Below are 22,241 nucleotides of genomic sequence, written 5' to 3'. Positions count from 1 at the left end.
GTTTTGTTTTGTTTCATTTTGGTATCAAAAGTGGCGCAAAAGATAAGTACGCTCAAAAAAAACCAGGCTGGGTTTTCAAGAAAGTCTTCTGCCGAAGAAAGCCAAAAATACGCAGCGAGCACAAAAAGGCTGCACAAAGCGAAAAATTAAAATTAGTCATTATCAATTATCAAAATATTACTTAAAGAAACAAAACTCCCTTAAGACATGCAGATTTTTTTAAGAAAAGAAAGACAGTTTGCCACGACTTACAATCATTTTTTTTTTTAACATTTGCTGAAAAACAAAGAGCAGTTGCATTAGAAGATTTTTAAAAAGTTCAAAAGCACGGCCCAGGCCAGCCAGGAAGAGCCAACCAATCACTGCTTGAGGACCTCGAGAGGGATCCCCTAAGACACCCATCAAAATCCACCAGTGGGATTAGCAGTGTGGTGTCACAAAGCCCCAAGAAAAATACAAAACAAGAATTACAAAAGAAACGAACACTGAGTCAAAGTATGAAAAACCAGCAATACCACATACCACCAAGAATACTGAGCACCTTGTTTCCATGGCCTGAAGGACAGAAGATCCAAAAATCCAGAGACGAGTAATCCAAGAAAAAAAGAAGTGGGGAAAAAAGCATTGCTGTCAGACTGGAGGCGGGTGGGAGCAGGTGGAAAGGGGAGTCATTCTTTGACTTTTAAGACATTAAGAGAAAAAAGAGTCGAAGAACAAAAGCAAAAACCTTTTGAAAGATAAAGACAAAAAGCAGATGGTCCAGGCTGTCTTCTGCATGTCTGCCACTGTTCTCCAGACCACCTTGGCTTTGGTCCAGAACAAGAACAGCTAAGGAAGAAAAAAAATGATCTTTTTTTTTTCTCCATTTGGACAAAAAAAAAGGAAAAAGAAGAAAAAAAAAGGAAAAAAAAGAGAAAAAGAAAAAAAAGAAGAAGAAGAAAAGGAAAAAAAGAGGGACAGATGGTACGCTGTGACTGGTCTGTGGTCTAAAGACCTGGATATGCTTTCTTTGAAGCATATCACAACTTAAATAATCATTTTCATAAAGGAAGAAATGAACAAAACAAAGAGAAAAAGGAAAAGGAAAAGGAGAGCTCACAATATGAGAATCACGAATCATAACCAAACAGTACAAAGGGAAAAAAAAATTAAGTTGATGGACATTATTGGAATGACTTTGGAAACCGGACAAAGATGAGAGGGATGAAAGGACAGAAAGAATGAGTAAGATCATTCTGTGAACGTTAGTTCAGCACTCTTACCTCTTATTGGTGTACCACCTGGGTGGATAATATGAATGCAAATAAGATTAGAAAGAAGAAGCATTAGTACGAGAAGAAGGAGGCTAGGGCTGGGGAGAAGAATTAAATTAGATTTACAGAATTAAATAAGGTCTTAAAAGAAACTTGAATTACTCTACTGGTAAAACAGGAATATATTAGATAGTATTATTAGATCATAAAAAGCAAGTTGCATTATACCACAGAGGGCAAGGACCATAATAGGCAGCATTGCCTTTCTCAGAGGGCAACTGAGTTCTTAGGTCTGGGGTCACATAGGGTTAGAACTGTATTTCATAGGCCTCATATCCTTAAGAACAACAAAAAAAATAGAACTATACAATATTTTTTAAAGACATAATTTAGGTACATACTGACTAAGCTATTTAAGTATATATATAAATATGCATATATATATATACTGTTATAGGAAATACTAAGCACTAACTAGAAACAAACACTGTTGACTGAATATCTTATGCTACTTACTACGTTGCATTTGTGTGAATAACAACTATTTGTGTACTAATTCATCTTTCTATACAGTGTTCTTACGATAACGGCTCTGTGGAGGTGTGCATGTGCGCGCCACTATGGAGATCTGGTGTCTACACTGACAGTTAGTAAAATGCATGCCATGCATTTTATTATTAATAATAATAATATTCTGAATATGGAAATTAGTGGGGGGGTGAAGTGCGCTTCAGAACTAAGCACTTACCAATGGATTCTGGAGATTTAAATACGGAGAGAAGAAAGACAGCATAAAAATATTATTATATTCCTTATAATTTGGTACAAATTTTTCAGAGTTAAAGCTTTATTATACTATATCATCTATGTTACATGTGAATAATTAATTCTTTATTTACAATAACAGAATGCTAATCTACACAATTCTGCTGACAACAAGCAAAAGAGGCAGTTAACAAGACGCTTTAACATCACAGGACAGGTCAAAAGCTGAGAATTCTGGGAAGACAGGCAGTTAAACAACTTAGCATTCAATATCCATATTACTACCCATGTCAAAGTAAACACCTTATTTATTAATATATGCCCCCATGAAATTAACTAGGGACAGCTTCTAAAACTTAACAAACTTAGAATTACCTCCACTTTTAATCTACAGAGAGCAAAGGAATAAACTTGGATGCGAATGGGAGAGGGAGAAAAGGATAAGGAGAGAGAGGAAAACAGCAAAAGCTGGAGTCTACACCAAAAGCAGGCTTCTGTAGATCCAGTCCTTGGAGGGTTCAAAAACCTTGAGTGTGGGCGCACACTACTGTGGCTAATATGTAGAAAATGCTCGCTCACAGTGATAAAGTATTGATAAAAATCCCCTCCTCTCATGGGTACTTTGAAAAGGACTTTGTGAATTAAAAAAAAAAAATCCATCTGGTTACTCATAAGAGAACGTCTATGTGATTTATGTATTAGTGAAAAGAAAGCAGATGTGCCCAAACTTTACTAAACTTGAATACTTGAATGAGTTCAAATGTAGAAGACAGCAGAAAATACACTTTAATAAAATTAAATCATTTTAGTGTTTAATATGAACATTTATTTTTTAATGGATATAACCATTGGAACTCCTTGCAAGTTCTGAATGAAGTCCAATGTTGAAATAAATTTCTTTCAAAAGAAAACAGAAAGAAAGAGGAGAAAATGGATCCATCGAATACTGCAGGAAAGCAGTAAATTAAAAAAAATTATCAAAAATACAGTCACAGCAGTGAGCAATGTGGATTAAACAGAAGCTGCAAAACACAGAGAGAAGAAAGACTCTGAAACAGGTTATGACATCACACACATGGACAACACATTAAATAACAGAGAAAAAAAGAAGAGGGAGAAAAATCAATACCTCAAAATTAAAAATAATTAAAATAAAATAAAAAAATAAAGAGAGAGAAAGATTTTAAAAAAAAATTCTCTAGGAGTTACTAGAAACAGTAACAAGACCCTACCTGATCGTAACTGCTTAATACGACCGTTGTTGTTGCTTGTGTCGACAGGTAAGAAATCTTTGAACCAAGTGATTTCTGGATCCGGATTACCACTGGCTGCACAGAGCATGGTGGCAGTGCGTGTACGCTCCACCACCTTCAGCTGCGGGCCCATGTCAATGGTAGGAAAGCCCCTGGGAATTTGGTCCTCTGTAAGACAAAAAAGTAACACAAAAACTGCGTTAAGAAGTCAAATGTCCAGAATTCAATATTACCCATAAATCTCCCTTTTTACCTTTTCATTATGTTAAGAACCTAACACAAACCAAGTACCATTACATTGGGACACAGCCATCATCTCTGTTTCAGAGCAGCAGAGTACACATACATGAAAGGCCAACACACAAATAGCTAAGACTGTGATACAGATAGAGCTCCCAGTGATTTCTTCAGGAGCACAGACAGAGTAACTACAATATCTTGTGCTTGAGGAGGTCAGTGAGTATCAAGCGGAAGCTCTGATTTCCAATAGCCCTTGAGGAAGAAGTCTGGGTAACCAAGTTGCAAAAAGGAAAAAGGGATTTTAGAGAGAGAGGAATATTTTCACTGAGTAGGTAAGCATAGACGAGTGTGGAAAGTAAATAGAAGTGCATGCCCCCTGCAAACAAGCAGGTTAGCAGGGAGCTAAGTTAAGCTGTCTGTACTCCAAGCTAATTTGTTTCTCTTATGACTTAAGTAAAACTAAAAACACTTAACCCTCTGGGTCCACTGGTTCAACACTTAAATGTTGCAAGTATTAAACCAGTTGAAGATTCAAAGTGTCTGGAAATAAATTGACTGTGCTGAAGATGTACAGGCATTTTTCTTGTCATTATCCCCCAAACAATGCAGTATAACTATGTATATATTATTTACATTGTATTATACAGTTACAAGTAACCTAGAAATAATAAAGTATATGTGAGAATGGTGCAAGACTATATGCAAATACCATACCACTTCATACAAGGGACTTGGTCATCCACTGATTTTGTTATTGTAGGGTGTGTATACATGTGTGTGTTCTGGAATAGATTCCTCTCAGATACTAAGAGACAACGGATGTAATGCTCAATCATCAGGTGCAATACAGATGAATTTTTTATAGGAAGTTTTTTTTTTTCAAAGTACCAATATTTTATTTGGTAAATAGGTTTTTTTTTAAAAAAATAATTTTATGAGTATTCTAAGAATAAATGATCAATAACACTGTTCTTGGACCAGAACTGCCATAAGGAAGATACATAGATATCTCACAGTCACTTGATTCAGGGTTTTCAGGGGGAATTAAGTGGGTTTTTTAAAATAGCATTTCTTTTTTTTTTATTGTTGGTCATTCAAAACATTACATAGTTCTTAATATATCATATTTCACAGTTTGATTCAAGTGGGTTATGAACTCCCATTTTTACCCCGTATACAGATTGCTGTATCACATCAGTTACACTTCCATTGATTTACATATTGCCATTCTAGTGTCTGATGTATTCTGCTGTCTATCCTATTCTCTACTATCCCCCTTCCCCTCCCCTCCCCTCCCCTCCCTTTTTCTCTCTCTACCCCCTCTACTGTAAATCATTTCTTCCACTTGTATTATTCTTCTCTTACCCCTCCTTGCCTCTTATATGTAATTTTGTATAACCCTGAGGATCACCTTCCATTTCCATGCGATTTCCCTTCTCACTCCCTTTCCCTCCCACCTCTCATCCCTGTTTAATGTTAATCTTCTTCTCAAGCTCTTCATCCCTACCCTGTCCTTGGTTACTCCCCTTATATCAAAGAAGTCATTTGGCATTTGTTTTTTAAGGATTGGCTAGCTTCACTTAGCATAATCTGCTCTAATGCCATCCATTTCCCTCCAAATTCTATGATTTTGTCATTTTTTAATGCAGAGTAATACTCCATTGTGTATAAATGCCACATTTTTTTTATCCATTCATCTATTGAAGGGCATCTAGGTTGGTTCCACAATCTTGCTATCGTGAATTGTGCTGCTATGAACATCGATGTAGCAGTGTCCCTGCAGCATGCTCTTATTAGGTCTTTAGGGAATAGACTGAGAAGGGGAATAGCTGGGTCAAATGGTGGTTCCATTCCCAGCTTTCCAAGAAATCTCCATACTGCTTTCCAAGTTGGCTGCACCAATTGACAAAACTAAAAGTTGGTTCTTTGAAAAAATAAATAAAATCGACAGACCCTTAGCCATGCTAACGAAGAGAAGAAGAGAGAGAACCCAAATTACTAGCATACGGGATGAAAAAGGCAATATCACAACAGACACTTCAGAAATACAGAAGATAATCAGAAATTATTTTGAATCCTTTTACTCCAATAAAATAGAAGATAGTGAAGGCATAGATAAATTTCTTAAGTCATATGATCTGCCCAGATTGAGTCAGGAGGATATAGACAACCTAAACAGACCAATAACAATAGAGGAAATAGAAGAAACCATCAAAAGACTACCAACTAAGAAAAGCCCAGGACCGGATGGGTATACAGCAGAGTTTTACAAAACCTTTAAAGAGGAACTAACACCAATACTTTTCAAGCTATTTCAGGAAATAGAAAAAGAGGGAGAACTTCCAAATACATTCTACGAGGCCAACATCACCCTGATGCCTAAACCAGACAGAAAACTACAGACCAATATCTCTAATGAACCTAGATGCAAAAATCCTCAATAAAATTCTGGCGAATCGGATTTAAAAACATATCAAAATAATTATACACCATGATCAAGTAGGATTCATCCCTGGGATGCAAGGCTGGTTCAATATACGGAAATCAATAAATGTTATTCACCACATCAATAGACTTAAAAATAAGAACCATATGATCATCTTGATAGATGCAGAAAAAGCATTCGACAAAGTACAGCATCCCTTTATGTTCAAAACTCTAGAAAAATTAGGGAAGTTTTAATTAATCAGAAATTTGTCTAAAAGGGATTTAACCAAAGAACAAGTCAACTCCCTATTAATAACACAAAAGTAAACAGGTCCTTTGGAAAGAGAATAATTTCCTCCATCTCTAAGTACCATTTTCAGTCATTAAAAACTTGAAATTCCTAAACTTTGAATTTCAAACTCATTTGCAGTTGACTTCTCCATATCCACATCAAGTTATTTTAGATCTCTGTTGAGAAATTAAAGTCTACTGAAATTCCCCTATCATGCTTCACACTGATAATCTACATTGCCAGTTCTTCCAGTCAGGAATAGAAAGGTATTGAAGGAATTTTGGTTCAATGAAAATTATCTGAAGTAGAATTTAGCCGTTTGTTTGAAGACGATTAGAGAAACATTTTGCCTTCCAGTTGGGATGACTAACAAGAGACCATTATACCCTTGTGACCACCAGTACATTTTCACATGCCAACAATTCTAAAATGACTCAAAATAATCAACTCCAGTGAGCAAAACATTAGAAATCATCAGATGTGGCATCAAACTTCCCCTTGGATGTCATCTACAAGCTCCAGCATGAGTGACAAATCCACAGTTGATTCTGTGAATCTTACTGAGGTTTAGTTACAATTTCTAGTGCAGAAGCCCAACTGTGGTGCCTCCACCATGATTTCAGACAGCTCTAGGTACTCTCCTCCCTCTCCTCTTTCTAGTCTGCAGGGGAAATTAACCGTCTGAAAGCTGCCTAACAAACTCCTTTGTTAAATCAGGTCCCACTTTTCTTAGCCTTTCATGGATCACTTCCTCCACAGGAAACTTCTTCTGTCTACACTGAGATTGTCACCATTCCCCAGACAAATCATGTCTGTTGAGTAACTGTGCCTCCACGAAGCCATCCAGATCAAATTGCTTTCATTGTAAAGCTTTTTCCAAACTCCCACATATTTAATCATCTCCTTGTCAGAGATACCACAGCAGTGGGTTCCTAAACCCACTGTCTTGTACTTACCAATTATATCCCTCCACACCATGAGTTCTTTCATGTCTCATCTGCATTCTAAAGCCCTACCCTCTTGCTAGTCTAGATTTGAAGATTTTAAGGTAAACTCCAGTGACTTCTATTCCTACTTGTGAATAAATATATCAAAATGCTTCTGGGCAAACTTTCTCTATACTATATAGAACTTCTGGTAAAGAGGTGACCAGAAGCATATATTCAAGACTGGAGGGGTTCTGGATGTGAACACTTGATTTGAAGATCCCACCAAAGAAGAAAGTGCTCAAGAAGAGCAAAGTTCAGTGAATAAGTCTAAGTTATTACGAGAGAAAACTGATGGGGGTAGTAAGCAAGAAGTATAGTCTGGCCCTTTTGCTCAGCAGTATGGAGGTTAGATATCTTCTGTTAAGCAGTCTGAGCAAGATCAAAGGTTCAGTTTGACATCTAACTTTATTAGAGAATATTTTCCCTTTAGACCAGGTACTTAGGGCCTGGAACTTCAAGGAAGTAAATAAATAAATGTGTGCATGTACATTTATGAGCATGTGTGTATTATATATATTCAACTTCATTGGACGACACATGTTAAGTTGAAAGTTGCAGCTCTTTTAAGAAACCATAACATTGTGTTTACAAAAAAGCTTATACATTCTTAGTCAAGCAGAGATCTACAGTGGACAAGTGTCAGAAACAGTAGTTAAGAGTGTAATATCAAGATGATTTTTTTTAAGTCTCCAAGGGAAAATTAAAAATTAAAACTGAAATAAGAAGTATCTTGCAAATTAGGCTATGCTAATTTTAATAACCACTTGAATTTCTTCAGTCAGTTCTTTATGTCTTTAAAAATTCTGCCCATATATTTCCATCTACAGTACAGTTATAATGTTATTTAGGAACAAAAAAAATAGCAAAAATAGCAATAGCTGCTGTACCACACATATTATATTATTAAACACTGAACTTGGCAGCTATTGACACAAAATGTTTCAAAGGATTAAAATAATTTATCTCAAGTGCTCCAAAGTCAACTACATTGCCTTCATCATCTAGAAATGAGGTTCTAAAAAAGTCTTAGGATTTGTTATTCTTCATTTTTAAAACAACACAGTGAGGTTAAATTAAAAAAAAAAAATCACCTTGGGATTCCTGATTTTTTTTTATTCCCCAGGGCACTGTATCACCTTCCACCCTTTGTATTTAAGTACTAGTTACATTCACAGCCATGAATATTGTCCTACTAATTGTTGGTTTTCTTCTAAAAGTTCATCTCTCAGAAGAACCAAGTCAACATTTACAGGGCTGATGGGTGGTAAGTGTCAAAAACTTAAAAAATTTTTTGAGCCACTCCAAAGCTCCTTCCAAGGAAATCTAGATTCACAAGAAATGAAGTCTTCACCTTTGGGATAGCAGAAAAAACTGACTTATGCCCACCTGAAAGTAGCCTAATACATTTGCATGACTGTTTTTTTTTTTTTCCTTCTTGACTCAGAGAGAATACTCCCGAGCCTCCTTATATATATAAAGTATACAATAAAGATAATCATTCTTGCATACTAATCAAACAGAGAATGTAAAGAGCATCCTTTTCTTATTTTTAATAAGGGTAATTAAATTCTATCCACCACCCCCCTTTGCACAGAAACTCTTTGAATGCACATTCTTCATTAAATTTTCATGAGAAACATCACAATGTAACAGATTCGAATAGCCAGAGCTGCTACACTTTGACAGTTGTGGCTTGTTTCCAATTTGACTGTCAGGTATTTGGCAATAAATCTCAGTATTCAACATAAAACGAACTGTAGAAATAATGAAATTTTTAATTGGAATGCTTATTTTAGTTGGTGTAGTTTAGAAGATGTTAATTGCCTTTTTTCACCCTCTACATTTATTAGTGATTTATACAAAACTGCCTTGGCTATTGGATGACATCAATTTTGACAGCTTATCAAATGAGTGGTACCAGAAACTTGGGAATCAAATCAATACTCTTAATGCCTTAACACATAAACTTTCACAAGGGGAAAAAAAAAGCAGTTATCAAAAAATAATAAATTGTCAATGTTTAGTTTTAAACTTTTAGATGAGATGAAAAGAAAAACATTTTGTCCTATTCATTAATGTGCTCATTAAGTTTTAAAGTGCCTTACTTAACACCGTTCCATATTGATATTCAATCATGCAGAATTAGCTACTAATTCATCAACAATTTAAATCAGACTTGACCTTCATGAAGCCATTTGGTCTGTCATTTTGAGAGGCCATTAAAGGGCAGATTACTATGTACTTGTGCTTACTGAATCGTAGACTCATACATATTTTGTTTGGAATGGCAGCTATAATAGAGCAGGAAATATAGCCCATTCTCTGAATATGTTTATGTCTTAATGAAAAATGCTGATAAGAAATTTTTAGTTGTGTTTAAAAAAGAGAAACACGAATGTCAGCATTTCTCAGAATTAACTTTCCACTGCTATTCAATCCCTGACCTGCCCAGGATTTCAAAGGTATCTATGATGAAAATAGCCTGTCTCTGTTTTACAGGAAGTCAGTCCTTAGACATCTGTCAATGATCAAGAAATAGGCTTTGCATAATTTGCTCAATTAAACCACTTTCATTGTGTATGCATGAAGAATATTACTGATAATACTTTAATTTTTGCTCCAAGTCCACAAACACTGAACCTCTCACATTTGAAAGGAAATCTTAAAACTCTAAATTACCTCTTGAGGCCAGAGTCCTTCTGAGGTAGCCTCAATTATCTCGTTGTCTAATCTTGCTAGGTCTCTTAAAGACCAGACCAGTCCTTGCCCACTGGTCTAACCAATTTAAGGATATCTTCAAGGAAGGATTCTACATTATGGTTCTTGGAAAAATCCAAAATTTATCAGATTTATCACCAATACATTTCCTAGGAAAAATCATGTCAATCAATGGTATGCTTCCTCAAATGCATTATCAAAAGATTTGACAAGTATACCAGAACTTTGGTCAAAAATGGTGGTATAATAAAGTAACATTCAAATCCAACGGAAAAGATGAGCAGTTTTTTCCTTGGTGAATTGTCCCTTGAAGTCATTTTTCTAAGTACCAGTTTATATGGCTCATCCTTAAAATTACCCAACTGATATTACCAATAAATATTTTATAATCATCAATGTATGTATGAACTCTTACAAGCTCAGGGGAGGCAGGAGCTTTGTGTATTTCCTTTGTACCTTCCTTGTGTTCAAAAGATAATTGCAATAAGGCACATTTAGGATGCTGTGACAATCATTTGAGAGCTCATTCATGAGGCATCTCTGAATTCCCAGTGGGTTTATTCGATGGCACTCATGTTAATGGTTAACCATTCTTTAGTAGTTTTGTGGCTATACATTTGGCTTCTATTTGAGTACTGTTCATCAAATGGGAGAAACTATTTTTAAACCCCTACTTTTTTTAAACACCAGGTTAAGAAGTATTAGCCTTATAAATTCACAAAAAGAGATGTTGGTGACTTTACTTTTGTAGCCTTTAGTTTGATTTAGTCAGCAAACAATTTTCTTCATTCAAGATGTACATTGCATGTGGTTCTTTTAACTTTGTTGCAGCTGCTACTTAAGGATGACATTTAGTTCCTGCTCTTCTTCATGTTACAGGAGGCCTTCTTGCATATGTTACTACAAATCAAATCAAAACCAGGGCCATGTGACAAAATGTAATGTGTGCACACAATTAAACCAAAAAAGAGCAAAATGGGATATGTATTTATATTCTAGTGTTAACCTAGAGAAAAATGGAATTCTTGGTGTTCAAACTAATGGAAAAAACAAGTGGATCACCCAGTTGCATATGGAGGCGAACACTGTGGTTCTTCTTTCACAAATAAGAGCAAAGATTTCTAAGGGACTGGATATCATAAGACTTGAGGAATATCTGATATCAATTTACAGACAATAAAAGTGACCTTTATTTCCTAATTTGGAAGGTAGAAGAATGGAGGGAAGTTTTTATTAACAAGAAATATGGAAAATGTTGAAATGATAATATGCTGAGTATTTTCTTAAAATCCCTAGACCTTAATCCTCACCTGATAGAGAGTTGGTATGTTTTTATATCTAAGAAGACATACAAATTGTCCTAAAAATTTTAAATATATATTGGTTATAAAGAAGGTCAACTGAAGTAGTCAAATAAGATGTTTATAAAATAAGATAATTATAAAGTACTTGTGGAATTTGCAGTATATATTAAATATAATAATTTGAATTGAAAAAAAAACCCTACTAAAATGTCAATAGATGGCATCATTCATACTACAAATATTTAGTGTCAGACTGGGCATTATACTGGGTATGAAGCAGACTGGAGACTCTATGTTGTGATTTCATTCTATCTTCAAACTAATTAGATTCTGTGGCAATAATAATAGTACCCAGCTTACAGACAGGAGGACTGAATGAGAAAATGCATTAAGTGTGCCTAGCAGTGCCTGGCACTAATCTGGCATACAGGATAATATTAGCATATATGCACTTACTCAATGCCAAGGTCCAGCAGTGGGTCTAAGTAGAACAGAGGCATGTGACTGTAGGCCTTAATATAACAAGAGCCACAACAATAAACTGAAAATTAGAAAACAGTCCATGCAAATCCCAAAAAAGTAGAAGATATGTGGACATTCAAGCGAATTTAGAGAGCAGTGTCCATGCAAAGTAACTTCTTCAAAGCTCATGAAGGCTCCTGTTTCCCCTGTTTGAATGAGTTTTCAGGGTCCTCAATGATTCAGTATGACCAATAAAGAGAATTCATATTATCTGATGAATTGTCCCCCAAAAGGACTAAATATTTGGGATGGCAAAGCTTTGTTTTGAGTGACCAAAAATGCTTAAACCAACTGGTTTTATATATGTCGTGGGAGACATCTCTTGTAGTAATTCAGAGAAGGAGAGCTAAGTATTTATCTCAGGCAGTTGGTCATGTTAAAAAGCCTATATGCCTTTCTCAAATAAAAAGATTTTTTAAAAAGATGAAACCAAGAAACCAGATGCTTTTGGTTATGTTCTTCCAAAAAAAAAGTTTTCTTTCCTATTTAGAAACTGAATGCTGGGCAAAGAATATAAATCAAGAATATACATCTCTAAAGGTTAACAAAACAGTCCTATTAATTGTCTAGTTCTAAAGAGCAGATTCATAAATGTAAGAAAGGAATTAGTTAAGAAAATCATATTGGAAAAATGTAACATTTTATATATTACTAAGTGCTATGATGCCCAGTATAAGTCAAACATAAATATTTGAGTTTTTTTTTTAGGGTGGTATCATTGTTTTTATTTTCTGTGGACATAAAGCAAAGACTCAGTAAAATTAAGTTACTTGTTCCAGACCAGACATACAGTAAATACTAGAGAAAGCCTTTTAGTTCTAAATTTGGTGTATTGTAACTCTATAACCCCAGGTCTCTCTGAGGTAATCTGTGACTAGGAATGGCTACTGTTGTTAAAAGGTAGTAATGACTAGCTTTCTTTGGGTGAGCAGAGGAATCAGGGTTTCAGGAACAGGACAGCATAAACATAAGGGTTGGAGCATTTATTTGCTACTTTGTTGAACAGCAATAAGTTTTCAAGTCACTGTCCCATAGAATGAACCACAGTATCAGCCTACAAACAAGAGTCATTTTCTTTGCAGAATACATTCCTTAGAGCCAGGAAAGGACATTTATTATTCTTTTCTTAAAGAAAAGAGTGTAAATAAAGCTTTTATTCCAACCATTCCAGATGGCAACTGGGTATAATTTGTACTGTTTGACCTCATGACTGTATTATTCAAAAATCAATCTTCCTGCAAGTGAATTGAGAAAGGCACTGAAAACAAAAAAGTAAAAACAAAATAAAAGCTAAATCATGTTTTCAAGCAAAGTTGAGCCACTGGGCTATTATCAAAATGATATGCATATGAATGAAATAGAAAAAAAAACATAAATAAGGTAATCCTAGGCTAGTGTAATTCAGAAGGAACTTATCTAAACCAGGAGAAAACTGCTCCTTAAGCATTGACATTCCAAATAAAATATTTAATAAAAATCAGTCCCCCAAATGTAATTATGAACAATATGCAATAAAATTTTAGTCTGAGTTCTCTTTGCAAGTTATTGTACATAGGTGGTATGCTTGTGTTAATATGGCTATTCATAAATCAAAGCAGCTTTTATTTTAGAATGAAATGAGTTGATTAATCAGTAAGTAAGGGCAGTTACTAGGTATAAGAGTCTCTAAGAGCATTCTAGAACAAAACTTCATTTTATGAAATAGTCTTCAAATGTTGAAGGCTGTTTGTAAGGTACTCTTGGCACAGAAAAAAAGCCAAATTGTTTAGAATGAGTGTGTGCAATTATCCCACAAATTACAAAGTAATGTCTACAGAACACACACCCCAGTTAGATTAAATTATCATTTATCTGAATGTGGAAGCATCCATTTCACATTGTATTAATCAATTAACTCATACTGATATTAGTGTTTTAAAATCAGAAATATTCAGAAAAAAATTTTAAAAGAAGAAAAGGTACCCCTTTCCTTCTATACAGCCTCAATATCATTACTTAAATGTTGACTTAAAGATCCAATATCCAAAAATTAGACTTATATCCCTAAGAATAGAATAGTAGAGTTAATCTTTTTACAATAACAAAATGTAGTAATCACTTTCACAAATCATTTTGCAATCAACTTTATATTTTCTAAAAAGGACATGCCATAGTATCCACACTAACATCCATCCAAAAGACTACCTTACTTTGAATAATAAAATATATTAACTACCTTATAGAAACTTCTCTTCAAATCATACTAGGAATTTTATTATATTTAGAAAAAAAAAGTGGAGGTGAATTTCAAAATTTTGCTTTTTTTTTTTAAGAATAGACCCAGAGAAACATATAGTAAAGATGTAAAGAGAAATTATTTTGCTCCTTTTCTGAATTATTCATTTGCTTTGTAAAAGTTAGAAGACCTAACAAGTTCAAATCAAATAAAACTAAGAAAACCACTCATTCTAGCTGCTTCACTATACTGTGAATGCAAAAAAACAAACAAAAAAAAATAGAAAAAAGAGAAAATCTTCTTGAAACAAATGAATATTAAATAAAAAAGAAAACCAAAATGAAACGTGGCATTTGATTGAGAATGGAGGTATTATGGTGAACACCTAGTTTTAAATAAATGAGTTTGTGAGTATAAAAATGAATATAATTATAAATAAGTGTCAGGCACTCATTATTTAACTTAACCAAACACATCTTTCCTAGCTAAGTGAACCAAAAGAGCATGGGAAGAGCAATGTTGAGCAGCCATGGTCATGCCTACGGATCAGATCTTGGTTTCTAATATCACTCTCCAAGAAAACAAAACACCGCTCCTTGGAGAAATGACTGATGCCAACCAGCACTAGGACGAGGAAAATACAAGATGTATGTGGAATTATCTTGTGCAAGAAAGTACACAAAAGATCATAGGGAGAAATTAAAATGACAAAGAAGCCAGAGTGAAGGGCTCTTGCTGGCTAAATGTGGAACCATGTGAACAAATTTTTTTTTGAAATTGACAAAGATAACATACTGTATAAAATGAAATGTTATGAGTGGATGCTAATACAATCAAAGGAATAAAATGGAAAATTTCAGGAGGAGAGGTATTGTTACATAGTCTCAAAGTAATTTCCCACAGGTATTAAATATGAACAAAAAATAAATAGGTTTACATTAGGGAAGTCTCACAGAAATAGCCTTTATCAGGAGTCAACATTAACAACGTTGGTAATGGGATAAGCAAAATTCATGTACTGAGAAAAAAAAATAACATCATTTACAAGTTATTCTTGCAAAAGTGATCCATAAACTATATAAGATCATGAGTAAATATCAGCAAACCCAAATGCGAACATTTTATGAAAAACCAAACTTGATATATTCAAAACTGTCCAGACTAGTCAAAGAAATAACTCTTTCAAATTCTTGACAAAGTATAATTTTGAAAAGACCCTTGGAGGAAAATTAGAGAAACTTGAATTGGGGTGACAGGTGAAATCTCAATTACAATATTTACTTCCTTAGTTAGGTTAGCAGTATGTTCTTGTTTGTATAAATATAGATTCCGGGATGACAGGCATCATGTCTGCAATTAACTCTCAAATAGGTTATTAATGATAAGTTCTTCCTGTTGTAGGTTCCACCTTTCTATATAACTGGATTGTCTGAAATCATAGACAAGTAATTATAATTAATTTATAGCACCATGAATGAGATTTTATTAGTAATTATAATTAAATTTATAATATCATGAATGAGATAAAATCTTTAGATTTCATTGAAAATCTCAGTTGGATATTGTTTATTCCCAAAACGCTTGAGTGGTTATATGTACTTGGGCATTTTTGTCCCAACTCTGAAAAATATTTCCCCCCAAATTTTATCTGAGTCCCCCTGAATACAATGACTATTTAAATAACACTTCAAGTGTCCTTATACATTTTACACCAATGACAACAACATCAGAAAATTTTAATTTCTGACAATATATGAAATCCCATAAAATTATGACTTTCAAATATTTAATTTCCAATACTTAACAATGAATAAATTTGAATGACAATTCAAAAGCAGGTTTCAAGTTCATTAGAAGACAGTGTAATCAATATTCAAAAAGTAATTTCAGGTTCATGATTTTTATTAAACAAACAAAAAAGAGGTAAATAATTTTCTTTCTCAGTATCAGAAATTTTACCAAAAAAATAAGCTTTTTGGTGATATTACTTCTAAACAAAATATCAATTTGATTTAAAACTAAGGATAGCTTAAAAAATCTAAATGTTATTTCATACGCCAAGCTTTTGAAAATGTTCAGGAAAAAATATACAACCCCCAACTCCAGCTCTTCACAGTATTCTTCCTAGAACACATCAAAGATCCTGGTTGTGCTACCTTGATCATTAATTTCTGGGAGTGATAGGCAAGAAGACCCAGCCCAAAATTTGGTGACTCAAGTATTTAAAATTTTTCCAGATTTTACTCTGAATTGCTTAGTAAAGTTCTCATAGTTCAAAGGGCAAACTGTGGCACGTATTTGTTTTATTTGAAGGCGCAAGATGGAGTCTTGTGAAAGACATAGTGGCACTTTTCTGTTGGAAGCAGCTTAAAAAATAAAAATATCAAATCAAAGGAACTATTCGGGAGTGAAATTGATCAAATTATGTTTTTATGGGTAGACAAATATGCCACAATGAAGCCTATCATTTGGTAGAATATGCACTGAAAAAAATCAATAAAACATGAAATATCATACATAAAAATGTATAAAAACCACAAAAGTACATCAAGAAACATTTAAAGATAATGTATATTACCCAAGAATGTGTTGTGTGTATATATATATATATGCATATAAACACATACATATAGAAAAATTTCATATCAGTACAAATAACTTTATATTTATATTACAAAATACAGTCTAAATATAACGCCTAAGTACCACCAAATAAAACTAGTTTACATTTTTATAAGTGTATGTTTTTCCTCAAATTCTTAAGAATCACAAGCTGTTAATTTATAAAACTACTCAAAGAAGTCTATAACTGTCATATCCTTTAACAATTTTTGAACTTTGCTCCCTCTCTATATAAACTTACCAATCAAAAAAAATCATAATAGAAAGCAAACATGGTATAAACATATACATTCCATTTTGAAAGATCAAAAATTTTAACATGTTGATCAAGGGAGGTTGGACTTCTGGAAAATAACCGGACAGAAGAAAAATATCCCAAAAGGGACTGAGTTGACCACCAAAAGATCCATGAAAAAATTCCCATAAAGCCTTGCTATTAGACAGAAGAGATACCAAGCTTCCTCATAAATTATAAAAGCTTCACTTTCTTCTTCAATAGATTAACCCAAACAATTAGAAAAAGACTGAAGATGCACCTGAGGAGATGCACAAAGAATTATGGGTGGTTGTTTTTTTTTTTTTTTTTTTCCTGAAGCAACTGGAAGCAAGGTTTTTAAAGGTAAGTATACTTGTGGTGGCATTTAAGTGTTTACAGGCCATGTACAACGGAAAATGTATGTGGCTCATCACCAAATTTGCATTTTGAAAAACACCATTTTAACAGCAATGTGAATAATGCATTGGAGGAGGTAAAAAAAAAACCCAGATGATACAATCATGCCATTTAGGAGTTTATAGAGGTATCACCTAGGCAAGAGAAAAGTAAATCAAGACAGTTGTGGAGGTCATGGGGAAAAGCAGGAAAAGTTCAAATAATTTGAAGATTAATTTTACAAGGTTTGGGGGATGTTCTGAAGACAACGAATGAAGGAAAATCGTCAGGGATGGCTTTCTAAAAACATAATGAATTTGTTTGGTATATTTTCAGCCATGGCTTCCTTTTGGGAAGAATGTTATACATATGAGGAACCTAGGAAACAGACACTATGCCCCCAGGAAGGATGGACGCTTACCAGGAGAGCTGCTTTAGGGCAAACTCCACAACAAGCAAACAGCAAGTATCTACCAAGTGAATACTGATCCACCTTCATCTTTAGGAACAGAGGGTTGGCAGGGTAAGCCATTTGCCCTATGTGCTCTTTTAGGGTAAAGGTAAGAAAGGTCTGCTTCTGTCTATACCTGTGAGCTTAGCAACCTTACTATGGAGATGCTAGGGGTTCCCAGGGCACCAATTCAGAATGGAATGGAGATAGCCATGAACTTGCATCCATTTTCTCCACTGACAATTTAAAGACAGCAGAGCATACCAGAGCAGGTTTTCTCAAGCTCAAGAAGAAACTCACACAGTTTTAGACTGTGATAGTCAGTGGGCTCTTGAATAAAAGGAAGAATAATTCGAGTTCTACTCCTATGAAGACACAGCATCAAGAATCTCCTCATAGATAACTTGTGGTTGTCACATTTTAATATATAACATGCCAATTAAACAGATACAAGTTTCCAAGGATAAGATACTCAGAAGGGATGCAATAAGCCTTTCTCTTACATACTGAAAACAACCCAGAGTTGCTCATTTTCTTTTAGTTGTAATAGACTGACATATTGTTATAAATTTAGGAAACATACAGTCTTTAATTCTTAACAAAGTGACAGCAACTTGACAAGAGAAAAAGTTATCTCAGCTTTTAATTCACTGACATTGAAAGCCAACATATCCCAGTGCTGTCCCCACAGCACAAGTGGATGGGTTTTATGTTTGCTGCAAGATTAATGCACCTTCAATTGCTCAGTGATGATGGCAATGAGGCTGTAAGCGCAAACAGTGTGTGTGTGTGAACTCACTAAAGGAAGTATGGGCATGTATTTCAGCCACTGATCCTTAAAATAACCATGCTAGCTAAGTGTTTATTGTTATGAAGATAATATACAATATAGTTTTGTAAATTTACATGATGGAATTCATAGGGCCAATCACAATCAAATGGGCAAATTTCATAGTTTTTCAGGAATTAGCTGAGAAGAACATAAAAGATAATCAAGAATGTTTACCCACTGAGAAAAAGACATTGCCCACTTAGTTTTTCCTGATGTATATCATAGCCCACTCCAGTGCTAGAGACTTGGGCTTGAAATCTCAAACTTCCAGTTACAGAACCTCCTGGGTACATCCTATAAAATGATCTGTATGAGGTGAACACATCTGCTCCTTTGGACATAGCAGCTGGATCATATAATAATGCTAGTCTTGTTATTTTTAATTTTCAGAAGGAATTTATTTATGCATATCCTCTCCTGAGAAGCCTAATCTACTTTTCTAGATAAGTATGGTTCTTGAAAAAAAAAAAAAAAACTCCATGGGATGTTGGCTCCTGGGTGCATTTTAATATGATAAAGATGTAAGAACATTCTAGCACACATACTCATACTTTTTCAATGTTCACTTCTATTGTTGTGAGGGGTAAAGTACAGGGAGTTAAAGATAAAAGACTACACTGTCTACTCTCACCTCTCATTATTTAAGGACAATTTCTTTCTTAATTTTTTTGAGTGTATTTCCTGGCTGTACAGATATTATCTCTTTCAATATTTATATTCTATTTTGTCAAGGGTCTGTTGTTTGTTCAGACATACATTCACATGTTTCTAATCAATTAAGGTTTAGGTACTCTAGTTAACCCATGACAGAGCTATTCAGGGTACTGAGACTCCTGTAACCCTACTAAATTAATGAGAAGAGCTGTTTCTTTATGGATTATTCTTTAAAAGGCAAATGGTAAATGAAAAGTTTCTCACTAAAATAATTTATCTACCATAACACATGAGATGGTTCTGAGGGAAACTGTCTCATTCAGATAAAATCCATGATATTGGACCTAGAAAAGAGTCCATGATCATAGGCTTCACCACAGTGATTTTTAGAAGGAAAGGGCGTGGCACACCATCTCTACCAAAGTGAGTGTGATGCTTTTTGGTAAATATTCAAAAGTGTTTAACCATGTCAGTATGAATCCACATACACCTCATCTCACTGAGGTACTAAGGTGTCTACTATCAATAGAAACTATCCATAGCAAAAAAAATGTTCGAATGATATTTTATAAAGAACTTTTAAGTTGACTGAAGTGGACACTTGCCTATAAATTCTTAATCATTTTTCAGGTTTAAGTTATTATGTCTGTACTTTATGGTATAGATTGGTAGTTCTTAAATTTCTCATTATTCCTGTCCAAACAGAAATCTACATACTTCATACAAACTGTATAAAACTATGAGGCTCATTCTGTCCACCTCAGTGTAAAGGGTATCCGGAGTATCCACACACACAGCATCAAGATTTTCTTTAGTATTCATGAGATGAACAAACTTGACCTTAAAAAAGACCAGGGATAAAGCCTGAAACTCTTCACTTAACCAACCATGCAGTGTAGCTTTAATGTGTACTTATCAAGAATCCTAATCTCTAACTGATGACTAAAACATCCTGGCCAGAGAAGCAATGCTTATAAAGAATGAGCTGGAATAATACAGTTCCTCCACATGATATAAAAATATTCTTGGTTAACTGGAGGGTGAGAGAGCTACACACGAGAGCTGCTTTCTTCCTGAAGAATGCGCTTGACTGAATTATGTTTTAATGTAATTCTACCAATTGACCTGAGGGACTTTAGTAAGTGACTGTCCTATAAAGTTACAAAGTGTGCATCAGATGCAGAGAATATTCACCACATGACAATGTCTTCACTTTGAAAAACTATGACAGAAATCTTTTCCCCCTGTTTTTAGTCTCAGGGAAACTTAAGACTTTTCTGAAGAGATGATTTCTTATTTTATGGACATAGCACATTATGAGTCATGAGTTTCCTCTTTCTCATTCCCATAGCAGGTAAGAAATTGAGAGCTCAGAGTTTGCTCTTTCTAGAGAACATTCAGAATTCCCTGGCTCAGCCTGTGTTCCCCTTTCATTCCTAACATCAGCTCGTATTGCTGTGATACTTTTCTGCTCCAACATCGTGTCATTTCATCTTGTCATACTGAGCATTCCTCTGTGAAGGTTCTTACACCTCTGAAGTAAGAATACACACAAACACAGGGAGATTGTGAATCCAATCTTTTAAAATATCTAACAAAAATGATGATCCATGAGAAGTTGACATCTCCTTAGATTGTGGTTTGTCCCCACCAAAACTTGTATTGAGGGTTAATTCCCTACTGAAACAAAATTGATAGGTGATGAATACTTAAGGAGGTAGGGCCTAGAGGGAGGTAATTAAATATTTGGGTTACTACCCTAAGAACAGTTCAATGTGCTTTTTACAAAACTGGATCATGTCTCATGAGTAGGTGCTATAAAGTGAGGACACCCATGTGTTTGGCATCTTCTGTAATGTGACCACATGTCTTTTCACTTATCCAGCATGTTGTGATATAGCCAGGGATGTGCATGGTATTTGAGCTTTACAGCCATCAGAACTATAAGCCACATAAACATCTTTTCTTTATAAATGACCTAGCCTCAGGAGTTTGGTTACAGCAACACAAAATAAATTAAATACCATCCAAATGAATCAATCCACATTTCCTTTATCACTCTATAAGAAATGTTAAAGATGCCTACAGTTATGATAACCCCCAAAAAAATTCATTAAAGTGAGCTTGGATGAGAGGTCACCAAAAAACCTTGATTTCATGAAAGGTACTTGAATGGAGAAGTAAAGGAAGAAAGGGATGGAGAGAATGAAGAAAGATCAGGGTTATGAGAGATGAATTTTATTTCTATTTCAGGAAAATCACTCTAATTAATATATCAGCCCATGATAAAACGGAGTGATGCATCTCCTAAAGAAAGATATATAATATACTCATATAAAGGTATATATTTTATGTGTATGCATATACTTTATATATGAATATATGTATTTGTATAAAGCACATTTCACATTAGGTATAGAAAATTATATTCCCATGTAGAAATATTTAGTAGTGATACTATTTGTTCAATTAAACAAATAGCTGTCAAATACCTCTTGGATGCTATACAAAGACACTATTTAGCACTTGACGGCTCCAAGAACAGTCCCTCAGAAACCTTACAATATAATAGAAGAAACATGCGTGTGAATAGAGGAAATGCAAGAGATAATCAATGGCTCAGGAACACAGAAGGGAATAATGAATTTTTCTGGAGATCATAGAATGAAGACATAAACACATCAACAGAACTTTGATTGATAGCAATATAATAAAGGGCCTTCAAAGCATAAGAAAGAGTATGATCCAAGGCCCAGATAAGATAAAATAGATGACAATATACTAAGGACAATATCTGTCCACTGCATGAATGCTTCTGTTTGGAGCTGGGATTAGAAGATGTTGTGGCAAATTGTGCTGAAAGCCGATGAAGGTGGTTACCTGGGTCCACCTGTGGGAACATGGAAGAAGTTAGGGGTTTATTTGGTTCACTACTGTGAAGTCAGATATTTTTGAGCTAAGAAAGTAACAGAAAAATTTTCATGTTCTATGAATGCAATCTCTGTCAAAGGAATGCTCTTTGTAGGGGGAAAGAGAAAGAACATTTACTATA

The 22,241-nt window shown here is 34.4% G+C and overlaps 1 protein-coding gene across 4 annotated transcripts in view; it reads right to left on the bottom strand.

Moving 5' to 3' along the window:
- PTPRD (protein tyrosine phosphatase receptor type D) overlaps window positions 1-22,241 on the bottom strand; it is a 507,860-nt gene that overhangs the window by 193,701 nt on the left and 291,918 nt on the right. For all 4 annotated transcript variants that reach the window (XM_081282603.1, XM_081282605.1, XM_081282604.1 and 1 more), the window contains one exon: window positions 3,251-3,439. In XM_081282603.1, the coding sequence (XP_081138729.1) occupies window positions 3,251-3,439 (189 nt within the window). The remainder of the gene's footprint in view (window positions 1-3,250; window positions 3,440-22,241) is intronic.

The sequence above is a fragment of the Spermophilus citellus genome, assembly GCF_964194105.1.
Source record: "Spermophilus citellus genome assembly, chromosome: 2".
Taxonomy (NCBI): Eukaryota; Metazoa; Chordata; class Mammalia; order Rodentia; family Sciuridae; genus Spermophilus; species Spermophilus citellus.
This window is presented reverse-complemented; position numbering and strand designations above follow the sequence as displayed.